This window comes from Peromyscus leucopus, chromosome 8a (assembly GCF_004664715.2).
Source record: "Peromyscus leucopus breed LL Stock chromosome 8a, UCI_PerLeu_2.1, whole genome shotgun sequence".
NCBI classification, from domain to species: domain Eukaryota; kingdom Metazoa; phylum Chordata; class Mammalia; order Rodentia; family Cricetidae; genus Peromyscus; species Peromyscus leucopus.
This window is the reverse complement of record NC_051085.1, coordinates 9,545,089-9,567,415: the sequence shown is the minus strand read 5'-3', so window position 1 is coordinate 9,567,415 and position 22,327 is coordinate 9,545,089. Positions and strand designations below refer to the sequence as shown.

At 48.8% G+C, this 22,327-nt stretch overlaps 1 protein-coding gene across 1 annotated transcript in view; it reads left to right on the top strand.

Moving 5' to 3' along the window:
• Positions 1-467: 467 nt before the first annotated feature.
• The window catches only part of Traf3ip2 (TRAF3 interacting protein 2), a 43,344-nt gene continuing 21,484 nt past the window's right edge, over positions 468-22,327 (top strand). The window contains 3 exon segments of the mRNA XM_028874843.2: positions 468-742; positions 13,191-13,742; positions 13,745-14,023. Coding sequence (XP_028730676.1) covers positions 490-742; positions 13,191-13,742; positions 13,745-14,023 — 1,084 coding nt within the window. The 5' untranslated portion in view covers positions 468-489.

The window sequence follows — 22,327 nt, the reverse complement described above, 5'->3', positions numbered from 1 at the left end:
CAGCAACCTGCCTCTCGGATCCCCGTGTGCAATAAATTCTGTAGGCTACTACTGAATAAACAGAGGAAAAGGGAGAAAGACACTTAAAGATTGTGAAATGAGAAGCCAGAGGAGTGTGTGTGCGTGTGTGCACGTGCGTGCGTGCGTGCGTGCGTGCGTGTGTGTGTGTGTGTGTGTGTGTTCATACACTCCTGCACAGAGCTGTAGGCAGTGAATCCTTGCTCCTTAGTTACGGGCAGCACATGTGTTTTAGGTAGTTAAAGGACACAGTAAAAAAAGCTCTTGCTTCATACTCCTTCCCATTATCAGGCCCCAGTCTCCTCGTTTGAAGCTGCTAATGAATACACAGTCTGAACACTCAAGTTCAATCTCCCAGAGACACCTTCTCAGGCACCGCAGTCACCCCGAGGCCGGGGCATTCCTCACAGTTTCTTATCTGGGTGGTAAAATCAGGACGCCGCCTAATTGGTTGCCGACTCTCTCTGGTAAATGAAGGAGGTTTCTGTTTTAAGAAAGAGTGAGACTTCTCAGCCGTTGATTCACTGCCCACGGGGAGCCTGCGGAGCCGAAGCTTCCTCTCCGTGGAGATTTGCATACAACATCCACTTCCTGCTTCGCAGCCTGCTCCACCGCTTACCTGGACCCGGAGAGGGCGAGGGAGGTCTGAGCGGCCCAAGGTGGAGCCCCGTGGCCGAGCCAGCGACCACCCCCCGGGCCTGCCTGTCTGCAGCGGCGATCGGAGGTGAGTGATCTCACTGGTACCTGCGTCGACCTCCGTAACCACCGACCGGCTTTCCAGCCCACTGCCTTCTCCTCTGCCAGAAGGTTCTGGCCTTGCTTTCCGCCGCCCTGTCTCTCTCCACCTTTACCTTGTTCATCTGGAGACCAGCTTTGAGCTGAGACTACGGACCCCGCGCTCCAGGAGGAAACGTGGCTCTGGTTTAGTGTTTCAGGCAGGCCGAGCTGAGGTTAACTCTTTACTGAGAGGAGCACCCGACTACCAGCTACTCTTAGTGTCTCCTCGAGTTTCCAAATCAAGACATCAAGCTAACCATGGCGAGTTCAGGACTAGCCTGGGCTACGTACGCATGTAGCAAGAGCCCGTCTTTTAAAGGAATCAAACTTTCTCCGAGGAGGGAGCCGTGGTAGCAAGGATTAAGAAATTGGCTTCCAGCCCCAGACGCGTCAGTGACAGAGCGGGAAGGCCGACTCCCAGTTTTTCTCGATCCTGGTTTTATGCTGGTGGAAAAAAAAAAAAACAAACAAACCATCAACATCACGTTCTTGGGTCAGGAAGTGCTCGACACCGCCCCCCGCCCCCCTCCATTCTCCTTAGCCAGGCATGTGCCGGGTCTGGACAGTGCTGGGGACGCCAGGGGAGATGCGTGATCTTAGAAGCCGCCTTCTTGTGACTTCCTGGTGGCCTATTAGACTACGAAGTGAGTGAAAAGAGACCAAATTAATAATTTCAAAAGAGGTCAGAAAACTTGGTTCCAAGTTCTCCCTCCACTTTGTGTGGGTCCATCTCTTAGGCAATTCCCTTTGGCTCCCGGAAGCCTGGATTTCTTCATCTGCGGTGTGTGGTGTGTGTGTGTGTGTGTGTGTGTGTGTGTGTGTGTGTGTACTAACATGATTATGTCTAAATTCCTTTCTAACCAAACAAGGCCAGGGCAGTCCCAGAAGGGCACCGCAATGGGTGGTCTTCGAAGACATGTTTTGTGTACTGATTATTACACATATAAATTTTACCTCTGCTACTAGTCCATTAGGAAGGCCTTTGCTTCTTCCGTTTTTTTTTTTTCCAGCCCCCAGAACCTGGCATGCCATCAAACACGCAGAGGTACTCAGGCTCCTTGCACATAAACTTTTAAAGAGTTTTTCGTTCCCTTCATCTGCTTTCCAGGCCGAAGGTAGAGCAGCTGTCAGGGCCCCGCAGCTTGTGGTGGGCTGGGGGGTGGGGGTATCAGCTGCGGCTCTGCAGGAGGGCCGCCCTGAATCCAGCCATCATTTTTGGCTTTAACCACAGAGGGGGAAATGGGATTTCTCGAATTTAGCGCGTGTCCCATGTGTTTGCTGAGAGTCAAGGCCGGCTCCAGGGTTGGCAGCGGATCCGGCTTCAGAGACCAGGAGCTGGAGCAGGAAGGCACTCATGGCTCCAGCAGTCAGTGTGTGGGCCTTTAATGGGAGGGGAAAGGGACCAGAGAGACACATCCTAACACCATGTAAGGCTGGTGACCACGATTAGAGTCACTATTAGATGGCAGATCCACCAGGTCCTTAACCTTTTCCAAACCACTGCTTTTAAAAAATTATTACTGTTTCTTTTGAGAAATGACTGTCTGTAGGAGTCCCAACAGGTTCTGGCTGAGAGGAGGCAGATTTGGGGCTTTGGGTATTGCTAAACTCTCTGTAGGGTATAAGGCTCCAGCATAGGCCCTATGGTGTTTTTAGATGGTTCTCTGTATTCTGGAATAAGGGTACCAGACTTCCAACATATTTTGCTTGTGGCGAGTTCCTGATTCTTATTTTAAATCTGAAGCGCTATCTTCTAAACCAGGGCAGCAGCTCTGTGTGGCTGCCCGCCTGGCTTTGATGGGTCAAGGCTCCACCACAGCCCTTCTTAACCTGGTGCTGCTCTTCCCAGTCACTCCACAAGTGTGAGGAGACGGGTGATGCAGCCCTTCTGATGTGTTCCCTGCGCGGGGCTGGCTAAGCAGGAGTCTGGACAGGATGCTGGAGGGAAAGCTTCCTCACTCAGGGATTCTCAGAGGTACCAAGATAAAGTGTTCAAGCCCGCACCTCCAAGGAAGAAGGCATTAGTGACTTTCAAATACACTGAAAATTAAAAGAAGAGGAGAAAGTCATATTTCCAGGCATCGTTTAGCAGGCATTCAGTGAGATAGATGATGGTAAAGTGGTTTGTCTAAATTAAATCAATGTTTTACACGTTGCAGAATGGAAATCTCAGATAGATCCTGAATTCAAATCATTTTCTGCTGCAGGCAGTTTTAGATTAACCTTTAAAAACGTATATATGTGAACTGCAGGCAACTGCTATAGGAAAAGGGCACACGGAGGCACAGCCCAGTTCCAGTTCCCTTCCCAGCCAACTAAATGACCCCTACTGTTTGATCCTATTTCCTTATCAAAACAGTCCAGCTGACTCTCCACAAGAAGCAGCCGATGGTTGGAATCTAGAAGCTGTCCCCCAAGGCCTCTCCTGTTTCTCCTCAATGCTTTGTCACCCAGATATTTTTAGTTCACGAAACACAGGGTTTCTTCTCCCTCTCGGACAGATCTTGTCTCCTACCCAGCATGCCTCCTGGAGCCCACGTGGGCTCCAACCTCAGAGCTCTGCTCACTCCGCTGGTGTACATGTGTGCATGCAGGTGCGCACACGTAGACCTTCTTGGAGACCACGGGCCAGAAACCAGCGGAGGACGGGTGGGCTGTCATGCAGGTGGCATCCTCAGCATGCGGCCACTTTGGCTTGATTCCCTGATGACACCGCTGAGATCAAGCTATGTGGATGGGTGGGAGGCCTGTCCTCCTCTCGTGCCCAGCAGACCTAGTCTACACAGGGTCTTGGCAACTCCGTGAGTGGCGAAGGAAACTTGGCTCCTGTGCCCAGCCTTCCACACCCCTCCTTTCCTCTCCAAGGGGAAACAGGTTCCATCTCGGAACTTTTCCAGAGTTGTCTGCCTAGACGTCCTGGGCACTGGCCCACCCTGCCATTCCTGCCTTTGTCCTGTGACGATCCCATTGACCCTTCCTGCACCTGTAATCCGTGTGGATTACAAGGTCCTTCTCCCATAGCAATAGCCCTTCCCTTCTCATCCTTCCCGCCCCTTCCTCTTCATTCTGTGACCTGAACTGAATTAGGGATCACGCGCAGGAGCTTTAGAAAGACCACCTTATGTGAAGCAAGCACAAAAAACCAAACAGACAGAGCAAACAATGGCAACAAAAGCTCCCGAGCTGGCCTGAGGTTGTTTCTCTAAATGTTTTTATGAGCAGCTCTCGATGTGGTAGGCAGTCTGTTCCCAGAAGTCTCCCTCCACCCCACGCAGCTCAGCACTCGAGTCCCAAGGCCACTTCCGCAAGTCAGAGCAGAGCATAATGACTGCCCTCAGCTTGATGTGCGTCTTCCTGTGCAAAGTCCAGCAAGTGCCCCCTTGTCTCCACCTCTCACACCGCCTCAGAGCCTCTGGCAAAACCTAATGGAATAACTTCTCTCTCAGGGAAATTCTGCAAGTAAGCTTGGAAGTGTTTGCTCACTGGAGTTTGAATCTGAGCTGACCGGTTCACCCCAAACCCAGCTTCCACTGACCAAACCAACCTTCTGGTAATTTGCATACATTTTGGCAGTAGACAAAGAAATTCATGAGTTTACAGACATTTCTAAAGATCTGTGATTTTTAGAGGCACTAAAAAAAAAAAAATTACTCTTTCGGGGCCGGCAAGATGACTCAGCTCGTAAAGGTGCTTGCCACCAAGCCGACAGCCTGGGTTTGATCCCTGGGATCGATCGACAAGGTGGAAAAGGGAGAAGAGACTCCTGCCCAATTGTCTTCTGACCCATGCATGGGTGCCATGGCAACACCACACACACACACACACACAAAAAAAAAAAAACATAAAAAGAAACTTTAAATTATTCCCTAGAGAGTAAAAAATACCTCGAGAATCTGTAATTGTAAGTGTCTGATCCAAATTGGATTTCAGAATCCTCTCAACTACAAATATATATATTTGTTTATTATGGCCACCTGAAATATTCATGCTATATATCTCTAGGACTTTTCAACCCTATCAGTAACCCAAACAGTATTTTAAAAAAAATAAACATAACAAAAGAAATTCAGGACTGGAGTCAGATCCCCAGAACCCACGTAAAAGCCAAGGGGTGTGGCTGCCTGCCTAGAATCCCAGTGTTCTGGGGACAGAGACAGAGAATCCCCAGTCAGGTGGCCAGCCATACTACCCACGAAGTTGAGGCGGGAGAGATCTTGCCTCCTTACATAAGGTGGAGAGTAACCGAAGAAGGTACATGGTGTCGGAGCCTGCAACTGAGGGAGACGCCTGATTTTCACCTTGGCCTCCACAAGCACACACACATGTACCCCACACACAAACCAACATACACACATACATATTTAAAGAAATATCTAGCCTGTATATAGTGGTGAGTGCCTGTAATCTCAGCATTCAGGAGGTGGAGGCCGGAGGATCAGGATTTCAAGGCCAGGCTGGGCTCCACAAGACCAAACCCCAATCCAATCAGTTGGTGATCAGCTCGTCTTGAATATTTAGGAGCTGCTAGGGCATTTATTAATTACTCAGTCTGCCCTTCCTCCGTTCCTTGCTCTCCTATTTGTCTTCTTCCAGGGACACAACACCTTCATTAAATCCCGCCCGTCCTTGCCTCAGAGATGTCCCCTGGAACCTGTCCCCTTCCCGCTGCATCTCCATTTATCACTGCCCTTTGTTTGTGCTCTGTCATCCAGGTTTCAATTTATTTTGAATTCAGTTTATGATTAAAATTTAATGAGATCCAATCAAGTGCTTTTTTTTCAAATCAAGATGCCTCTGCAGTCTGGGCGCACCCTCCATTGTAATGGCGTGAGGGAAAAACACCCAGGCTTCTCCCTGTGGTGCCTGCCTGAACCCTGGAGGTGTCCTCCAGGCCCCTCCAGGTCAAGGAGAATGCTCTAGAAGCGACTCATCCCAGAGTTGCTAGTGGTTCCTGGGCGGCCGCCTGCCCTCCGTCAGTGCAGACTGCTCAGCACAGGCTCTGGGGCTGAACTGCTACTGGCCATAGGACCTTGAGGAAGGTCTTTAACCTTTCTGTACCTCAGTTTCCCCATTATAAAAGAGTACCAACCACAGCACCCATCAACTCAGGTCACAGCGAGAGCCAAATGAGTTACTGTGTATGAAAATCCTTGTAACTGTTTTACATATAACAACCATTCAGTAAATATTAACGGGAGACAGGTAAGAGAGGGCAATGTTTCTTAACTAGATCCATTTTATTACATTTGCATTTTGCTACATCAGCATGAGCTTTTTATCAGCAGTTGGTGAACTGTAAGCCCGCAGGCCAAAGGTCTTTCTGTACTAGCCTAGTGCTAAGACTCATTTTTATATTAATTAAAACTTTTTTCTTTTTATTGATTTTCAGTTGTGTGTCGGGAGGGTGTGTGCATGTGTGCATGTGAGTGCAGTTGCCTGTGGTGGCCAGAGGCACCATCCCTCTGGACCTGCAGTTACCGGTTGTTCTAAGCCATCCATCGTGGATGCTGGCAACAGAATGCAGGTCTTCTGCAAGAACAGTGTACGTGCCTAACCATTGAGCCGTCTCTCCAGCCCCTATCTTTTTTAAAGGGTTGTTAACAACAACAACAACGAAAGTTGTGAGACGGTAGGAGATGGCTGAGTGGGTAAGAGCCTTGCTGTGCAAGCCTGAGGATCTGAGTTCAAGTCCCCAGACCCCATGGGAAAAGATGTGCAAGGCTGCGCATGCCTGTAACCCAGTGCTGGGGGTCAGAGTCGGGTGGATCCTACGACCTCACCTGCCAGTCAGCCTAGGTTCAGTGGGAGACTCTGCCTCCGGGGAATAAAATAAAAACAACTTCTCTGTCTTCTGTGGGTATGTACCTGCACACACACACACACACACACACACACACACGCAGTGAAATACAAGAAAGACAACATATGAACCACAAAGCAGAAAGGATGTGCTATGTGGCCCTTTGTTGGGAAAATTTGCCAGCCCTGGATCTCGATGGTTTGTGGAAACTTCTGGGAGAGCCTCTGGTGTGGCTTTGGCCAAGCTCTTTAATGTGTGTCATAGAATAGCAGAGTGGTACCTCTCACCCTGCCTGTGGCCCAGGACCAGATGAGCAGATGTCACTCAAACGTGGTGGAGTCCTCTCATGCACACACGCTCGCTGGTCGCACAGCTACGGTCTCCATACACTAGGTTTCGGCTGACACCCCCAGTAGCTGGTACACCTGCAGGCATGGCATCTAGAAGAACGATTCCAAAGCCAAGTCTCTCTCTGGATTAAAAATAACTTAAGAACTGGATGTGGACCAGGCTCTGCATTGGGCATGCTGTGCCTTTTTAGCCTCATGACACCCCTATAGGACAGAGTAGCTACTCCCTCCTTTTTGCAGATGAGTCAAACGAGGCCTGGAGGGGTTAAGTGACTTTGTCATGGTCCTAACATTTCATTACACAGCTGGTAGGGAAGCATCAAAATCCAGAAGTCTGCATCCAGAAGCAGTTAAGTTCTGTGTGTATCTCACACCTGAGCAATGCAGGTTGATTCCGGGCAAGGCCACCTGTAAGTCAGAGAGAGCCACAGTGAACTGTGAGCATGCCAGGAGGTCCTTTCGCTTCTGTCCTGAGAGAGACTTGCTTTTCAGACAGGAAGGGGAAGGAAGCTGTCTGACGGACATGCAAGAAGGGAGGCCACGATGGCCAGAGGGACAGAGGTCCTGGTGGGATCGTAAGGTACTGTGAAGGCTAGTGGGCCCCTTTCTGAGACTCTGTGAGAAAAGGAATGAGACAACACAGTGGGAAATGGATGCTGGGAACGGATCTGAGCTGCTGGCAGCCCAAGGAGCCTGGCTGGGCTGTGTGCAGAGAAAGGCGGGAGCAATTCTGTGAAAGGTAAACCAGGGGCACACATCCTCAGGGGGTGCTGTTGGCTGTCCCAAAGCCAGTCCTGCTGGGGGTGCGGGAGGCAGAGGATAACGGCCTCAGACCTGGGAGGGAAAAGGGAAGCTAGAGGTTTGGGGAGGGATGGAGAAACTGACAGAGATGAGGAGGATGGAGAGGGCTGGAGAGCTGGCTCAGGGATGAGAGGCTGCCGCCTGTGCAGAGGACCCAGGTTCAGTTCCCAGTACCTGCGTGGTGGCTCGCCATCACCTGTAACTCTAGTTCCAGGGGAGCCAATGTCCAATTCTGACCTCCAGTGTCACCAGGCACAGATGTGGCGTCAAACATATAGACAGGCAAAACACTCACACACATGAAAAAGATTAAAACCAAGACTCCCCACTTGAGCCCTGCACTCAGGAGGCAGAGGGCTGTATCAAGCCCAGCCTGGCCTATGTAGAGTTCCAGGGCAGCCACGGATACACAGTGAGACCCTCTGTCTAAAAGGAAAAAAGAAGAGGGAATCCAAATACAAGAGCTGGAAACAGAGCAAGTGCAGCTCTCGGCCCAAAGTGGGCGAGCCACACTCCCAAGAGAAGGGCTGCTGTCTTTGGAGCCGGAGCAGAGGGCATGTGAACCCCGCCATGTGCCTAACTGTGGCAGTCATTCTCCGTGGCAGTCATTCATTCTCCATGGCAGTCATTTCTCTCTGTGCGTCATTTTTTTTTTTTTTTTTTTTTTTTTTTTTTTGTTTGTCATCTCATTCTCTCCGTGGCAGTCATTCTCGTGGCAGTCATTCTCTTTTCATTCTCCGTGGCAGTCATTCTCCGTGGCAGTCATTCATTCTCCGTGGCGGTCATTCTCCGTGGCAGTCATTCTTGTGGTCATTCTCCGTGGCGGTCATTCTCCGTGGCAGTCATTCATTCTCTCGTTTTTGGCAGTCATTCATTCTCCATGGCAGTCACTCTCCGTGGCGGTCATTCTCCGTGCAGTCTCCTGCGCCTCCCATCCTCTCCGTGGCAGTCATTCATTCTCCGTGGCAGTCATTCTCCATGGCAGTCATTCATTCTCCGTGGCGGTCATTCTCATGCGTCATTCTTTTTTTTTTTTTTTTTCTGTGCAGTCATTCATTCTCCGTGGCGGTCATTCTCCGTGGCAGTCATTCTCCGTGGTGGTCATTCTCCGTGGCCATCATTCTCCGTGGCAGTTGTTTGGTACCTAGCCTCTGTTTGCAGCTCAAGCCAGCCCCAGTGGGCACCCTGTTACTGTTTTTTGTATCTAAGGAGTTCACGGTCTCCTGGAGGTGGAGTGGGAGTCACAGTTGGCACTGGTTCTTCATCTTTGTGAACACCAGGTCAGTGGTGGAGTCCACATTTCTAACAGAGAGAGTCTGACAGGTAGATACACAACCAGCACGAATCAGAAAAGGGGCAGGCTGCTCTGGGAAGTGAGTCCCATGTGCTCCCTTCTCAGAGATAACCACCATTCTAGTCTCTAGGAGATGTCCGGCCTTACGTCACAGCCACGTGGCACATGTCCGGCCTTATGTCACAGCCACATGGCACATGTCCGGTCTTACGTCACAGAGAGCCATGTGGCACGATGACTTCTTCTATTTTTTTTAAACTTAAGAATACATTTGGAGATGTTCCCACTTCAACTGGCATGCACTTTCCCATTATTATAAAAGATGGAGTGCTCATTGTCCAGATCCACGACACTTTTGAAACGCAAAGCCTTTCTGTCTCGAGTCTCCGCTGCCTCACTCGTCTTTATAGACTTCATTTGGCACGATGTGCGCACTTCTCTGGAGAGGAAATTCTTAGAAGTAAAAGGACTCTGTCGGGGGGCACAGACTTAGAATCCTGACAGTTCTTTCTTTCCCCTTGGCAGAGCGAGGGGGAATCTGTTCACCCGAGGGACTCAAGAATCAGGCATGGAAGCCCTGCCCAGCAGAGTCTCCAAGCTGGGCCTGGCATCCACCCTGAGAATTCCAGAGGAGTCCCAGCCAGAACCCCAGCCAGCAGGTTTCCTCCTAGCCTCTCCCTTTTCTCAGAGTGGGCCACAGTGTAGCAGGCCCGCTCTTATTCTTCAGCTCCCACAAGGCTCAGCTCTGCAGACTTGCTGAGCGCTCCAGCCATGCAGGCTCCAGGGCTCCCAGGGGCTGACTGCAAGGCTTTCTGTCCGCTCAGAGGTCAGGGGCTTTCTCCAAGGTCAAGGCTAGTTGAGCAGGGATTTTCTGCATCAGTGAGGACTTGCCTTGTGTCAGGGACTGGAGTGCAGGCCACAGCAGGGTGAGAGTCACATGAATAGAACAGGGAGCCAGCCTAGAAGAGAACAAGAAAAGTGGAGATGGTTAGCAGTTAGATACTGGGTTGTTTTTCAAGAACAATAGTTTTACGACGTCTTACCGCAGTTAAAACTGCATCATTGACAAACCTCTCTAATCTATGTGCATCTGCCCCCTGTGACTGCCAGGGAGGCTGGGCAGGGCTGACCACGTTCTCCCACTTCTGGCCAGGGCCAGAGCTGGGGGGCTCCATGTCTACAGACGGCAACCCTGCCAGGGACCCACCCAGTTACAAAGCGCTGCTGTACGGTAGACAGTGATCATTTATTCAGTCAGCAATCTTTACTGAGCGTCTGCTAGCACCGGGTGTGGTCATAGGTGTTGAGTCTAGGACTGTGGGCAGAAGTCTGACAAGTCATGTGTCATGAAATTATACCTTGGACGCACACAGGATTACATATTTACATTATATATCTTGGTGGAATATGGAAGGTGGTAATAATTGCTGGCGAGGATGGACAAACAGAAGTGGGGATGGAAGTGAGGGGAGAGTGGAGACGCTTTACTAAGGGGGTTCCGGGGGAACCTCACTGAGAAGGCGGCCGTTGAAGAGAGACCTTTGAGGAGAAAGGAAGGGAGCCGTGCAGTATTCAGAGAGAAACGTATTCTAAGAGAGCAGCGTGTGCAAAGGCCCGAGGTAGATCCTCTGCCTTCCTGTGTGCTTTCTCTTGGATGGGATCAGGTGACTTGCAGGTGGCACATGCTGTCCAGATCTTTAGGATACTGTGACGAGCTTTCACTGTCTACGAGTCCTTCCTCCTCTCCCGTCTGCACTACTTGTAGGTATTCCAGGAGCAAAACAATTGTCATCGGGCTTATGCTTTGGGGGCGGGTTACTACCGTGGAGGAAGGGCTTGCGGTCTGCATATTTAAACCTGGGAGTCCATTTTCATTTTGTAGTGATTACTGACCCTACAGGTTTACCGAGAGGGTTTTCATTGCCAGGACAGGTTTATATATACTATCACCCCAGGGGCCATGTGCCCTTTCCAGACCAGTTCTAAGTCATATGAAATGGCCACACTTGTCACCTGTGATGTTAGCCTCCTTGTAGCCCCTGGCAGACCTCTGAGCTAGAAGAATCAAATCCGAAACGTTGCTTTTGGTAGGAAGTACTCCTCAGATGTCCACATTTGAAAACCGGGGAGACTAGAGACATTTGCACCTGGAGTGTTTGAAATCTGATGTGAATCACATGACAAGAGCTGGCAGAATGTCACCCTTTTGCTAGCTGGCTGGCTGGCCACCCCTCCTCACCCTCGCACTCATCTGCGGGCTCACGGATGCTTGCAGGCGATCACGTGGCACTGAGCCACCCCGGGGAGACATGGAAGAGCATGGTGCGGAGTGTATCCCGTTTTGTAGCTGTGGGCAAATGATAAGGATAACAGGAAAAGGACGGTGTGCCTCTAAAGGCAGTAAAATGTTGGGCTCCTTTTTCTCTTTGGTAGGTTCGTAGTCATTTTCACAAGTTCTAACCAAGTTAGAGGGTGGGATCTCTTCCAAGGGACGCACGCACGCATGCAACAGCCCGGGAGGGGAAGCTAAGGGCAGCTGGAAGCGTCCCGTCCCGTGTGCCAGGAAGAGCACGAGGATTGCAGCAGCAAGGGGGTGAGCAGACACGTTTTGCTCCTCGGCTTAAGTGATTCTCCTGCCTCAGCCTCCTTAATAATTGCAATTATAGGCACGTGCTAGCGTGCCTGGCTTTCTGTAGACAGTTAAGCCCACTGGATAGGCACCAGCTCAGTAGCCGATGTTTGCCTGCTCTGTGAAAAGCCCTGGGTTCCACCTACAAGCAAGCTGCTGGTCTGCTCTGTGAAATGGGAGCATGGCAGAAGAGCAGACTCTTCTCTTATCGGAGTGGGCGGGGTGTCCGAGACTGCAGATTCCTAGTCTCTGAAAGCTGTCTCAGAACAATCATGTATGTGCTCGGTGACTTTCAGCATGGTAGGCTCTCAGTACACAGTGGTGCTTGAAAGCCTCCTTGGATCCCAAGTCGGAATCTAAAACTCTGCGCACAGCCTTGTTCTCTCTCGTCTTTGAAGTGTGCTGTGTACAAAGGGCCTCGGCAGAATCAACCACTGGGATTTCCCACACGTACTGCTCTCTTACAGCGCTTGCTCTGAGGCCTCCCGTGAACCCCCAGTGTCCCTCCAGTGCCCCATTTCCCAGGCTTTCCTCCATTTGCCCCACAGCTGGGCATCACAGCAACTAGCTAATCATTAGACAGACCAGAGAAGCTTTTCCCCCTCCCCATTGTGTTAAGTCGATTTTGAGAGATAAAAGCAGTATTGCTTGGATCCTCGGCTCTGCTCTGGGGGCCAAGGCGGGGGCGTTTAACAAGCCTTTAGTCATGGCTACCTTCGTTACAGGCACAGAGCCCAGAGGTAAATACATCCTCCAAATGACCCACGCTGTTAAGTGGAAAATGTCACTCTGACCTGTTTCAGTGTGTTTAAGCTTGTGCTTTCTTTTTCTAAGAAACTTTTATTTCGTGTTATTAAGTTTAGTTTTTAAGTTTATTTAGTGTTATGAAGCAATAGCCAAGTGGGATAAAAAAATATATAAAATTTAAGTTCAAAAGGTCAAACTCTTCATCACACTCCTCTCTACCCTTAGTGTGGGTGTGTGTACATCACACACATGCACACATAGCCACACGCATCCAGTCCTCTGTACCTTCTCATACATGCAGTATCTGTCTCATGCACACAGTGTCTTGCTTCTCACTTTAAAAAAAAAAAAAAAAAAAAAAACAATCAACAGTGTGTCCTGGAGATTGTTCCACATCAGTTCCTGGGATTTGTTTTCATCATGCATTCCAAACACACAAAGCAGCCACTTTCTGATAATTTCTCTCTCCTCAGTATGTAGCAGTTGATGTTCACCCATGGTTTCCCCTTGCTGGTAAGCAGTTCCTACCACACAACGACATCTGGTCATATTTCTTCAATTGCCTTCCAGATAAAATATCTTCGTAAACATTAGTGCCTTTGCCCGGAACGGAGAAGTAAACAGCTTTCTGTGATCGGGGCCCTGCAAGCACAGTGATGTCACACCACTGTTAATTTAAACCACATCCTGAACCAGGTCCTTTAAGGTCATAAAATGGGGACTCCAAGCCCTGATCTATCTTCTGAGACTGAGGCATGTTTTCTCTTGTTCCAGAAACTAGAATGAACCGAAGCATTCCTGTGGAGGTTGACGAATCAGAACCATTCCCAAGTCAATTGCTGAAACCAATCCCAGAATATTCCCTGGAAGAGGAATTGGAACCACCTGCTCCAAACACAAGGAACATGGCACCCAGCAGCTTGTCTGCACTCCAAGCCCCTCACCATGCTTCAGGAGACCTTTGTCAGGCTCACCCTCCCCTGAAACTTGCGAATCACCAGCCTGTGTCACAACAGGTCACCTGCCTGCGTACTAAAGTCCTGGAGGAGAGTGAAGCCAGTTTCTTGAGAAGGCACCCCGACTCTGACAAAGGGGGTTGTTCCTGCTTGTCCGAAGCCAGCGAGCCTGAGTCCGAGTCTGTGCTTGGAGCCCTCCCTCCAGAGCACCGGTTTTCACTTATGGAAAAACGCCATCGACGCCTGGGATCTCAGCTTTCAGCACCTTCTCCCGACACTGGCCACGACTCAGACAAATCGGACCCAAGTTTACCTAATGCTCTGGCAGACTCCTCCAGTGGCGGCCAAGAGACGATACCTCGGCCCTGGCCCCCCAGGAACAGAGCAGCCCAGATGTGCCCACAATAGACACCGGATATGATTCCCAGCCCCAAGACGTCCTGGGCATCAGGCAGCTGGAAAGGCCACTGCCCCTCACCTCCACATGTGACCTGCAGGACCTCCCTGGGCCTCTGAGGTCCAGGGAGTTCCCTCAGTTTGAACTTCAGAGGCATCCAGCACATGCGCAGAGGCTGCCTCTCAATCCTTCCCCACAGGCTCCATGGAACTATCAGTATCAGTGCCCTGGAGGGCCCTATCACCAGGCGCCATGTAAGTGATCTTTATCCTTCTGGGCTTCTGGACGTTCCGAGCTAGGGGCCTCACAACACTTTCAGTGTCCCCAGACTAGCAGTAAGGGAGAGTGTTCCCTGGGGCAGGGGGTGTGAACGGGCAGTGTGTTTGCCAGGGGGCCTAAGTAGGAAGCATTTTCTTAGCCAAGGCCCCTCTCACCTAAATCTCCCTGTAGGAAACTTTCAGGACCAAGTGGATCCCTCTGTTGAACAGTTGAAACCTGCCTTGAGGCAGAGAGAAGATGCTGACTGATTTCTAGAAAATTCGTTTGTCCTAGTCGTTGGGGCTTCTTTGTGGGTCCTTCCTTTCCCTGGTCTTTTCCCATCAGGGTTGGCAGAGCATGTGGGCGGGCCGGGTGCCAGCTGAGTGCCAACCCCAGCACAGGTGGTGGTGGATTGCTTAAGTCTGAGTCACTGAGAACTTGACTTTGGTAAGCAGATGTTGTGTTTAGTTCTCAGAAGTCGCCAGGTTAGTTTTTAAAGCTGTTGAAATTCTACTTATCTGCCTGTAGAGATACTTTTTCTGATAACAGCAGTATGTGGGTAGATATTTCCTTTACCCAAATAGAATTCCCTATCAGGATTTTGATACATTTGCCTCCAGTGGGTTTGTTTTTATAGATATATTTGCATGTGTATCTAATATAAAATCCAATGACACCGAGTGTACTTTTTCCAACAACGTTCTAAAATGTTGAATTGGGCGAGTGTGATGGCTCAGTGATTAAGGGGACTTGATGCCAAGCCTGAAACCTGAGTTCCATCCCTGGGACCCACATGATGGATGGAGAGACATCTTGCAAACTGTCCTCTGGCTTCCACATGTGCACCGTGGCACCCAAGAGAGCGGGCACACACACCACTCACACACACAAATGTAAAAGCTAGATAAAATGTTTAAATGCTGAATTGTATTTCATTAGATAGATTGCTAAGTTATCATTAACTTGTCCTCTGTTGTCAGACACTTGAAATTTTTCCAGTTTTCTGGTCTAAGAATCAATACTATGACAAACATTATTTTTATCTGCATTTCTGGTTAACCCCTTAGATAAAGATGCAGAAGTATGAACACTTAGTCAAAGGCCTTGCAAGTCCCAAGCAGACAGGAGATTGCTTCATCATGATAGCAAAACAGCATTGACTCTGATAATGAGAGTCCAGGAAGATCTTCCCACTGCAAAGTTTTTTTTCCTGTTGAAGGCTTTGGAGGTAAGCATTGCCTCCTCGGGCAGCCTCCTTTAAGACAGACATGACCAAATGGGGACACTTCATCTCTCATGCCTAAGAGCTAGCTTTCTGTCACCGGGCTCACCTTCCCCTTGCCCTCTATGTTATTTCTTCTGTTGAAAGGGGCTGGAAGGGACTCTTTGATCTTAAGAATGCAGAGAGATGAAGAAAGACAGACAGGAGAGAACTTGGGCTGGACATGGGAGTAATTCACATACAAAATACAAAGAGCGGAAATGCAGTGAGACCTGGGCCACAAACGGTGCTGGAGAAACGGGTCAGCGGTTCAAAGCATTTGCTGCTTAGAGAGGACCTGAGTTCAGTTCTCAGCTCACAACTGCCTGTAACTCAGCCCTGGCAACCCAATACCCTGATCTCCAAGGACACCTGCATTCACATACATGTATATACGGTACACACACACACACACACACACACACACACTGATTAAAAAAGAAAGAAACTATACATTTTATGTAACGATGGGTCCCGAAATAAAAACCCTGCACAGGCTCAGTGTTAGTGGGTATAGGACAAGGAACAGTTCAGACACTTTCGGTAAGAACAGGAATTGGTGCAATTCTGGAAGGCAATTTCATTATTTATCACATTTTTTTGAGTCTTCTCTTTTGGACATCAGTCTTACTTTTAGTAGTAGATCCTATAGAAACACCAAACAAATAAAAATATATACAGACACATGTTTATTAAAACACTGTGGGCTGGAGAGATGGCTCAGCAGTTAGAGCGTGTGCTGTTCTTGCAGGACCTGAGTTCAATTCCCAGCACCCACTGTCAGGCAGCTCACTTTAAAGGCCTACAGCTGCAGCTGCGGGGGGATCTGATGCCTCGGGCTTCTGTGGGCACCTGCCCTCAAATGCATAAACACTCATGCTGACACACGTGTTATTTAAAAAACAAAAACTATTAAAGAGAAAAAAAATCCCAAACCCCCAAACCAAACACTGCTGGTGGCCGCAGAGATGGCTCCCAGATTAAGAGTACTTGCTGCTCTATCCAGAACAACAGAATGTCGGTCCCAGCGCCCACATCACACGCTGGGCATCCTATAAACACCTGCTCCAAGGGATCCGATGCTCTTTTTCTGGCCTCTGTGTATGCGTGCACATGCATGCACACACAAATAAACAACGTATTTAAGCAAAACATTGTATGAAAGTGAAACAAAACCAACCGTCTATGACTAAAGGGCCAGAGCAGTAGAGCTGATCCCTGATTCAAGAGTGTAACTTCAGGATGGTGTGAAAGGATGGATTGGGCAGAGCCTGGAGGGGGCCACAGTGCATGGTCAGCTCCAGATCTGGGGGGAAGCAGCACATCAGTGGCAGGGTGCTCCACGGCAAAGGTAATGATGCCGAGGGAGTTGGGTGCAGTAAATACATTTCAACCTGCCATCTCAGTTTAGAATGAGTGTACTGAGACACAGATTAACGTGGGTTGAAGAGCACCTGCATGCTATGATTTATTTCTTCAAGTGCTCTACTTGTTCCCCGTTGTATGGCATAAAACCATGTACGTATTCGGACATAAAAAGGATTAAGGCAGAAAGCAAGATACAGAGTTGATCCCATACATGCTTGCTTATTCAAAAGGAAACGACATATGTTCATATACACCTTTAAAAGTCCTGAAGAATTGCGCCGGTTATTAACAGGAGACAAAGTAAGGGTTAAGAGGGAGCAGGGGTATTTTTCCTTGTAATCTTATACAGTTTTGCTAATTTTAAATAGCAAACTATTCCTATAATTAAAAGATAAATAAAAATTGAAAGGAAGAAAAAGGAATGCATAACACCCGAGTGTGCCTTAGTTCATGCTGCATATCCTTGACCCCCTTTCCTGAGAGCCCCAACCATAGGGACGGTATCGGGGTGGCCAAGTGCTTAAGGTTCTCTGCAGGATACTGCAGCCCTGGAATATTAATGATGTGCCTAGCAGAAAGGCTCCTGGGAGGGTGCTCCGAGGACTAAATGAGACAATGCATTAAAAGCTCTAGGAAAAGTGTGGCTGGCTGCTAGCAGGTTCTCAGCACTGGCTGCTCTTAGTTTTCCTGTGATCTGGAAATGGATCCCACCGCCCAGCACTGTAGAGGACGCCTTCACTTTCAGATCCCTCTTGCTGGCATGGATTTTAGACATTCAGGACAGATACACAAATTCGCAGTTGCATGTCAGGGTTATAACTGCACTTAATTGCCAACAAAACCACTTCAAAAGAGCTGTTCACCTGAGGGAGGCTGTGCACTGGAAACCATGGCTACGTGGCTCTACTCAAGCTTTAGAAGAGCATTACTTCCTTGCCTGTTAATGAATATATAAATAAATAATGATCACCATGCAAATGGTGTGTCTTTGCATTTTGCAAGTTAAAGCAAAAGTAACGTTACTGGTCACCTTTTTCATGTAAAAAAAAAAAAAAATCCAAAGCAAATGAAACCAGGAGCTGAAACAGCCTACAGTTTTCTTCAGCACAGCTCCGGAAGTTGGCCCCTGTTGTCTTAAGAACCTTCCACTGCAGGTCACAGATGAAGCTTGTGTAAGCAAAGCCAATCAAGCCCGCAACACAAATCTATTTGGGCCAAAGACGGCCTGGGATCTAATGAGCCCCTGTGCTTTACACAGTTTTTGTTTTCTTTATTATGGAGACAGAACACGGCATGTGGGCACATGCTCCCATGGACCAAAGCGGGCTGGGGGTGGGTGGGGGGCGGGGAAGAGGGCGCATGTGACTGTTTGTATGCTAGAATGTATGCACAGTTAAAGCAAGGAAAAATAAACCAGATGGAAGCAATGATAAAGGAAGGAGTTGCCTTGCAGGAGTCCCAGCTGCTTACAGCTGTGGGAGTTCTTCTAACAGTTTATGTTGGCCATTTTGTTTCCTGGCTAAACTGATTGCATTTTATCATGATGTTTTTTGACAACTTGAAAATCCAATTTTATTTTCTCCCTCATAAGCTCTTTTACTACCATTCTTAATAAGGAAGAAAAATGTTGACTGTTTTCCCTGATACATGGAAAACCTCATTTAAGGCTTGGTTTACAATTCCAAGTGGTAAGAGCCCAGTGCCATGAAAACTGTCTGTACTGAGGCCAAGCGGCTCACAGGGCTGACAAACAGCACTCGGGACTGGGTGCTCATTTAAGATTGTGCAAGCTTTTCGTTTCTGCTGTTTTTGTGTTGTGTTCAACGCCGCCTCGGAACCGAGGAGTTACTATGCTAGCAAAGTCATTTGTCTGTCACATCACCCACCTTCCATCTCCTACAGAATAGACTCCCTTGATGGAATTTTAGGCATAGAAGTCTGTGGGAAGCTATTTTTGAGCAGCGCTTCTCAAGTAGGTGGCTGCTGATTTGTATGCCTTCCCTTCTCACACACACTGACGAGTGTGGGTTTGTGTTGAAAAACAGACACCTACAGACACACAGATTTCTCCCTGTCTCTATTTATCTTGAGCTGCATAAGGGAACTGTACCACATTTATCTTGGTTCCTTGTGTGCCTGGGAGTAGAGGGTCTATAAATATTTGCTGAATGAGTAAAAAGAAGAGTCTACCTTCTGGGGGAGGGAGAGACCTCTCATCATTGGTCGAGATTTTTGTGACATCAAGGCTTTGAAAGGCCATCTTTAATTGTGTGGTAGGAAAGGAAAGAAGGGAGGACCGTGAACTTGTAAATAGAACTTGCCCGTTCATTTATCAGTTTACTAAGTAAAAGTTGCCGTGTTATCTGCTGGGCACTGCATAGATAGTACCAGACACAGGCGAGCAGACAGAAAGTAGGTAGAAATATGCACACACCATGACAAAAGCGTGCATGCCATAAAGGAACTAGCCAGGGGCTGGAACGGCTGTTCATAGGCAGGCAGCCAGAGTGGGTCTCACTGAATGGACGGTTGAGCTCAAAACTAAAGAACGAGAATGCCAAAGAGGCAAGGAGACTGATGTTGCTAAGGTGCCAAGAACAAGGCCGTGGGCCAGAGGAGGTGGGGCAGGGAGAGTGATAGGCCAGAGAAGACAGGATGCAAGGCCTGGGTTCCATTCTGAGTTAGACTATTCCTTCCGGGAAACAGAAACTCTAACTCTGTCATCCTGAGTAAAGCATGGAGCTAGCAAGGCCTGGTCATGCTAGGGGAAGAGAATGATTACAAGTTGAGCAATGAGGTCTGGCAGTATGGCTCAGTGGGTAAGGGTGCCAGCCACTAAGCCGACAACCTGTTTGATCCCTGGGACCCACATGGTGGAAAGACAGGACCAGTTCTCACACACTGTCCTCTGACCTCCAGGCATGCATGTGTGTACGGACTTGTGCACGTCGACACAATAAACGTTGGTTATTTACCTAATAAACTTACTTTTTAATTTGACTTTTCTATACAACTAGTCGAATTTCCTGGCAAAAATGGCCCAGGTTCCACATACAGAAGGAAAGGCTTACTTTGGTTGACCTTCTGGTATTCGGTCCTTGTTTTGAACAAGAGGATGACACAGGGGATTAGATTGTTGGGACTCAAATTTAAAAACCGACGAGGTGGATCATGTTCATCTGCTCATATCCACTGGTGCAGCTTTTTTCTACCACAGGTGGCCGTTTCAGAACTGAGAGTCACAGCTAGTCAAACACTCAGCCCATGTGCCTGGTGATTTTAATGATACGATTTGTTGCTATGAGACAAAAACATGTTGTGCAGGGAAATAATCTGCTTGCAATCATCTGACCTTGATTCAAAGGCTTTTGATTAACAGCACTAACATCCGCCTTCTGGAAGAGGAGCACACCCTATGATTAGAGCTTGCTAGTCCTTTTAAAGCAAATAAAATGTTATTAGCCATTCATTAATGGAGATGGGGAGCAAAAAAAATGGCTCTAAACAGTGAAAACTTCACTTGAGTTTACTTCCAGCATCCCTTGAAAAAGCTTTCAAGGCCCTGGCAGTTTCTCCCCTTTGACCTTGTCTCTCTCATTTCTGGAGGGCAAAACTGATTTAAAAAAAAAAAGAAGACGACGACGAAGAACAGCAGACAAGAAGGAGGTAGTTTAGCAAACCGAGGCTTAAGCAAGCAGGCTGTGCAGTCCAAAATGGTTCCTCTTCCATGTGTAAGTTGGCTTTGTGACTAACTATTCCGTCCTCATTTATTGAGGGCTGCGCCTCTGTAGCTGCCCTGTGCTTGGTGAGGGGCGGTGAGGCCCCCCTACACCCTGTTCTTATCAACCCTTCCTATGACGAGGGGACGAAAACAGGGATGGGAGAAGGTAACCCAGCGAGGGTGAGCCTCCCTCAGCAGGCGAGAAGAGCCACGTGGTAGTTGGTCTGTGACGATCGAAGGCAAGATCTTTCTGCATCCAGAAGATGTAAGCTCAGAGGCCAGAGGCGGGGACCAGCTTGGGGTAGTCAAGATGAAGGTGGGCCATGATAAGCCAGCGACAGTGTTGTAGGGGCTGAGATCAACCACAGGGACCTGGTCATGCAGGCTGGATCTTAGTGCAGTAGATGCTGGAGGATTGCAGGTACGGCTGCTTCTAAACCCATGCAAAGCTAATGTAAAGGTGAGCTGGGCTCCTGCCTGGTGACAGGATGGCAGGACCACTTTTTGTCCTTTTTTAGCCTGAGTAGCAGTAGTAACCTGCCTGGTTGCCCTGCAATTCCCACGGGCAATCTAGACGTCCTGGGATCTACCTGGCCCGCTCTAAGAAGGCTGCCAGAGCAAAGCCTTAGTGGTGGACCTTGTTCTAGACCACAGAAGTCTCCACGGTCTTGTCTCCCCATTCTTAGAGCTCCCCTCCAAGTCCTGTCAGCTCCATGTGGGGACAGGCCCAGGCAAATCCCTTTCATCTTGTCTCCTCCTTTCTGCCAACCTTCTATTTGCAATGGTCAGGGTTTAACAATAACAGGACAAGGGTCATGTGTAGACAGCCTAGGCTGGAGGTGCGCGGTCACTTTTTCAAGAGGAAGAACGGGAGGAAGGATACAGCTGATATGAGGGTCAAGGCAAACAATGAATGGCCCCAGGGAGTCTGACCAGGCATGTGAGACTAGCCTGAGTTAATTGCCAGGGTCGTCAGCCAAGGTTCTGAGTCCAGACAGTGAGACCTGGAGGTAGCCACACTAGTAAACACACAGATTAGTTTTCTCTTCTGTATTGAGTGAGGTTGTCATTCCCCTGAATGATTCCTTAAAAGTGTTCCAGGCTTTTGACTGCATGCCAAACTCAGGTCAGTGCCATCCTCCCCGTTCTGCTACCTCAACTGGGCGAGGAGGTCAAGAGCAGCGACCTGACCATGCAGGGTGACTCCTTACTGCGATAGAGTTATGCCACTTTCTTGCTTCTTTACTGTTTTATTTCTCTGGGTCTCCCTCACATATATTATTACCCTGGCAGACCAACAGAACTATGAATTCTATAAATTGGGCAAGGATTTAAAGCCAATGATAATTTTTAAAATAAAAATGCTTCTGCCCTAACTGATTGTGTTTCCAGGCTCATCATGCTTCTGACCTGAGTAGAGTTGACAGCCTGGGTTATGAGGGGACTCATGGCTCCTCTCTCAGAGCTTAATACTTGGCCATCTCCAGTCCCCATGCACCTCTCAGGTTTCCCAGCTGTAACCCTTTAGGCCTGTGTAATGCCTTCATAGCCCTTCTCTCTCACCTCTCCTGGGTCCTTGCATCCCTCCTCTACAGCTCTCTTCTAAAATTTTTACTTATGAGTATGTGTTTGTGTGAATCTATACCACAAGTTTACTAAAGGCCACAGGAGGATGCTGGATCCTCTGGAGCTGGAGTTACAGGTCACTGTTAGCTGCCTGACCTGGGTGCTGGGAACCAAACTCAAGTCTCCAGAAGAACAGCAAGTATTCTTAACTGCTGAGCCATCTCTCTGGGCCCAGCATTTTTTCGTTAATTCTTTTACCTTGTCAGCTAGCTGGCCTTCTCTTGGGACCCTGTTACTCTGGGGTTTCCTAGGACCAACTTTCTCCCAAGTTACACGTTCATGTCAGTCCCTGCCAGCCTGGCTTTGCTCTAATCCCTGCTCTTT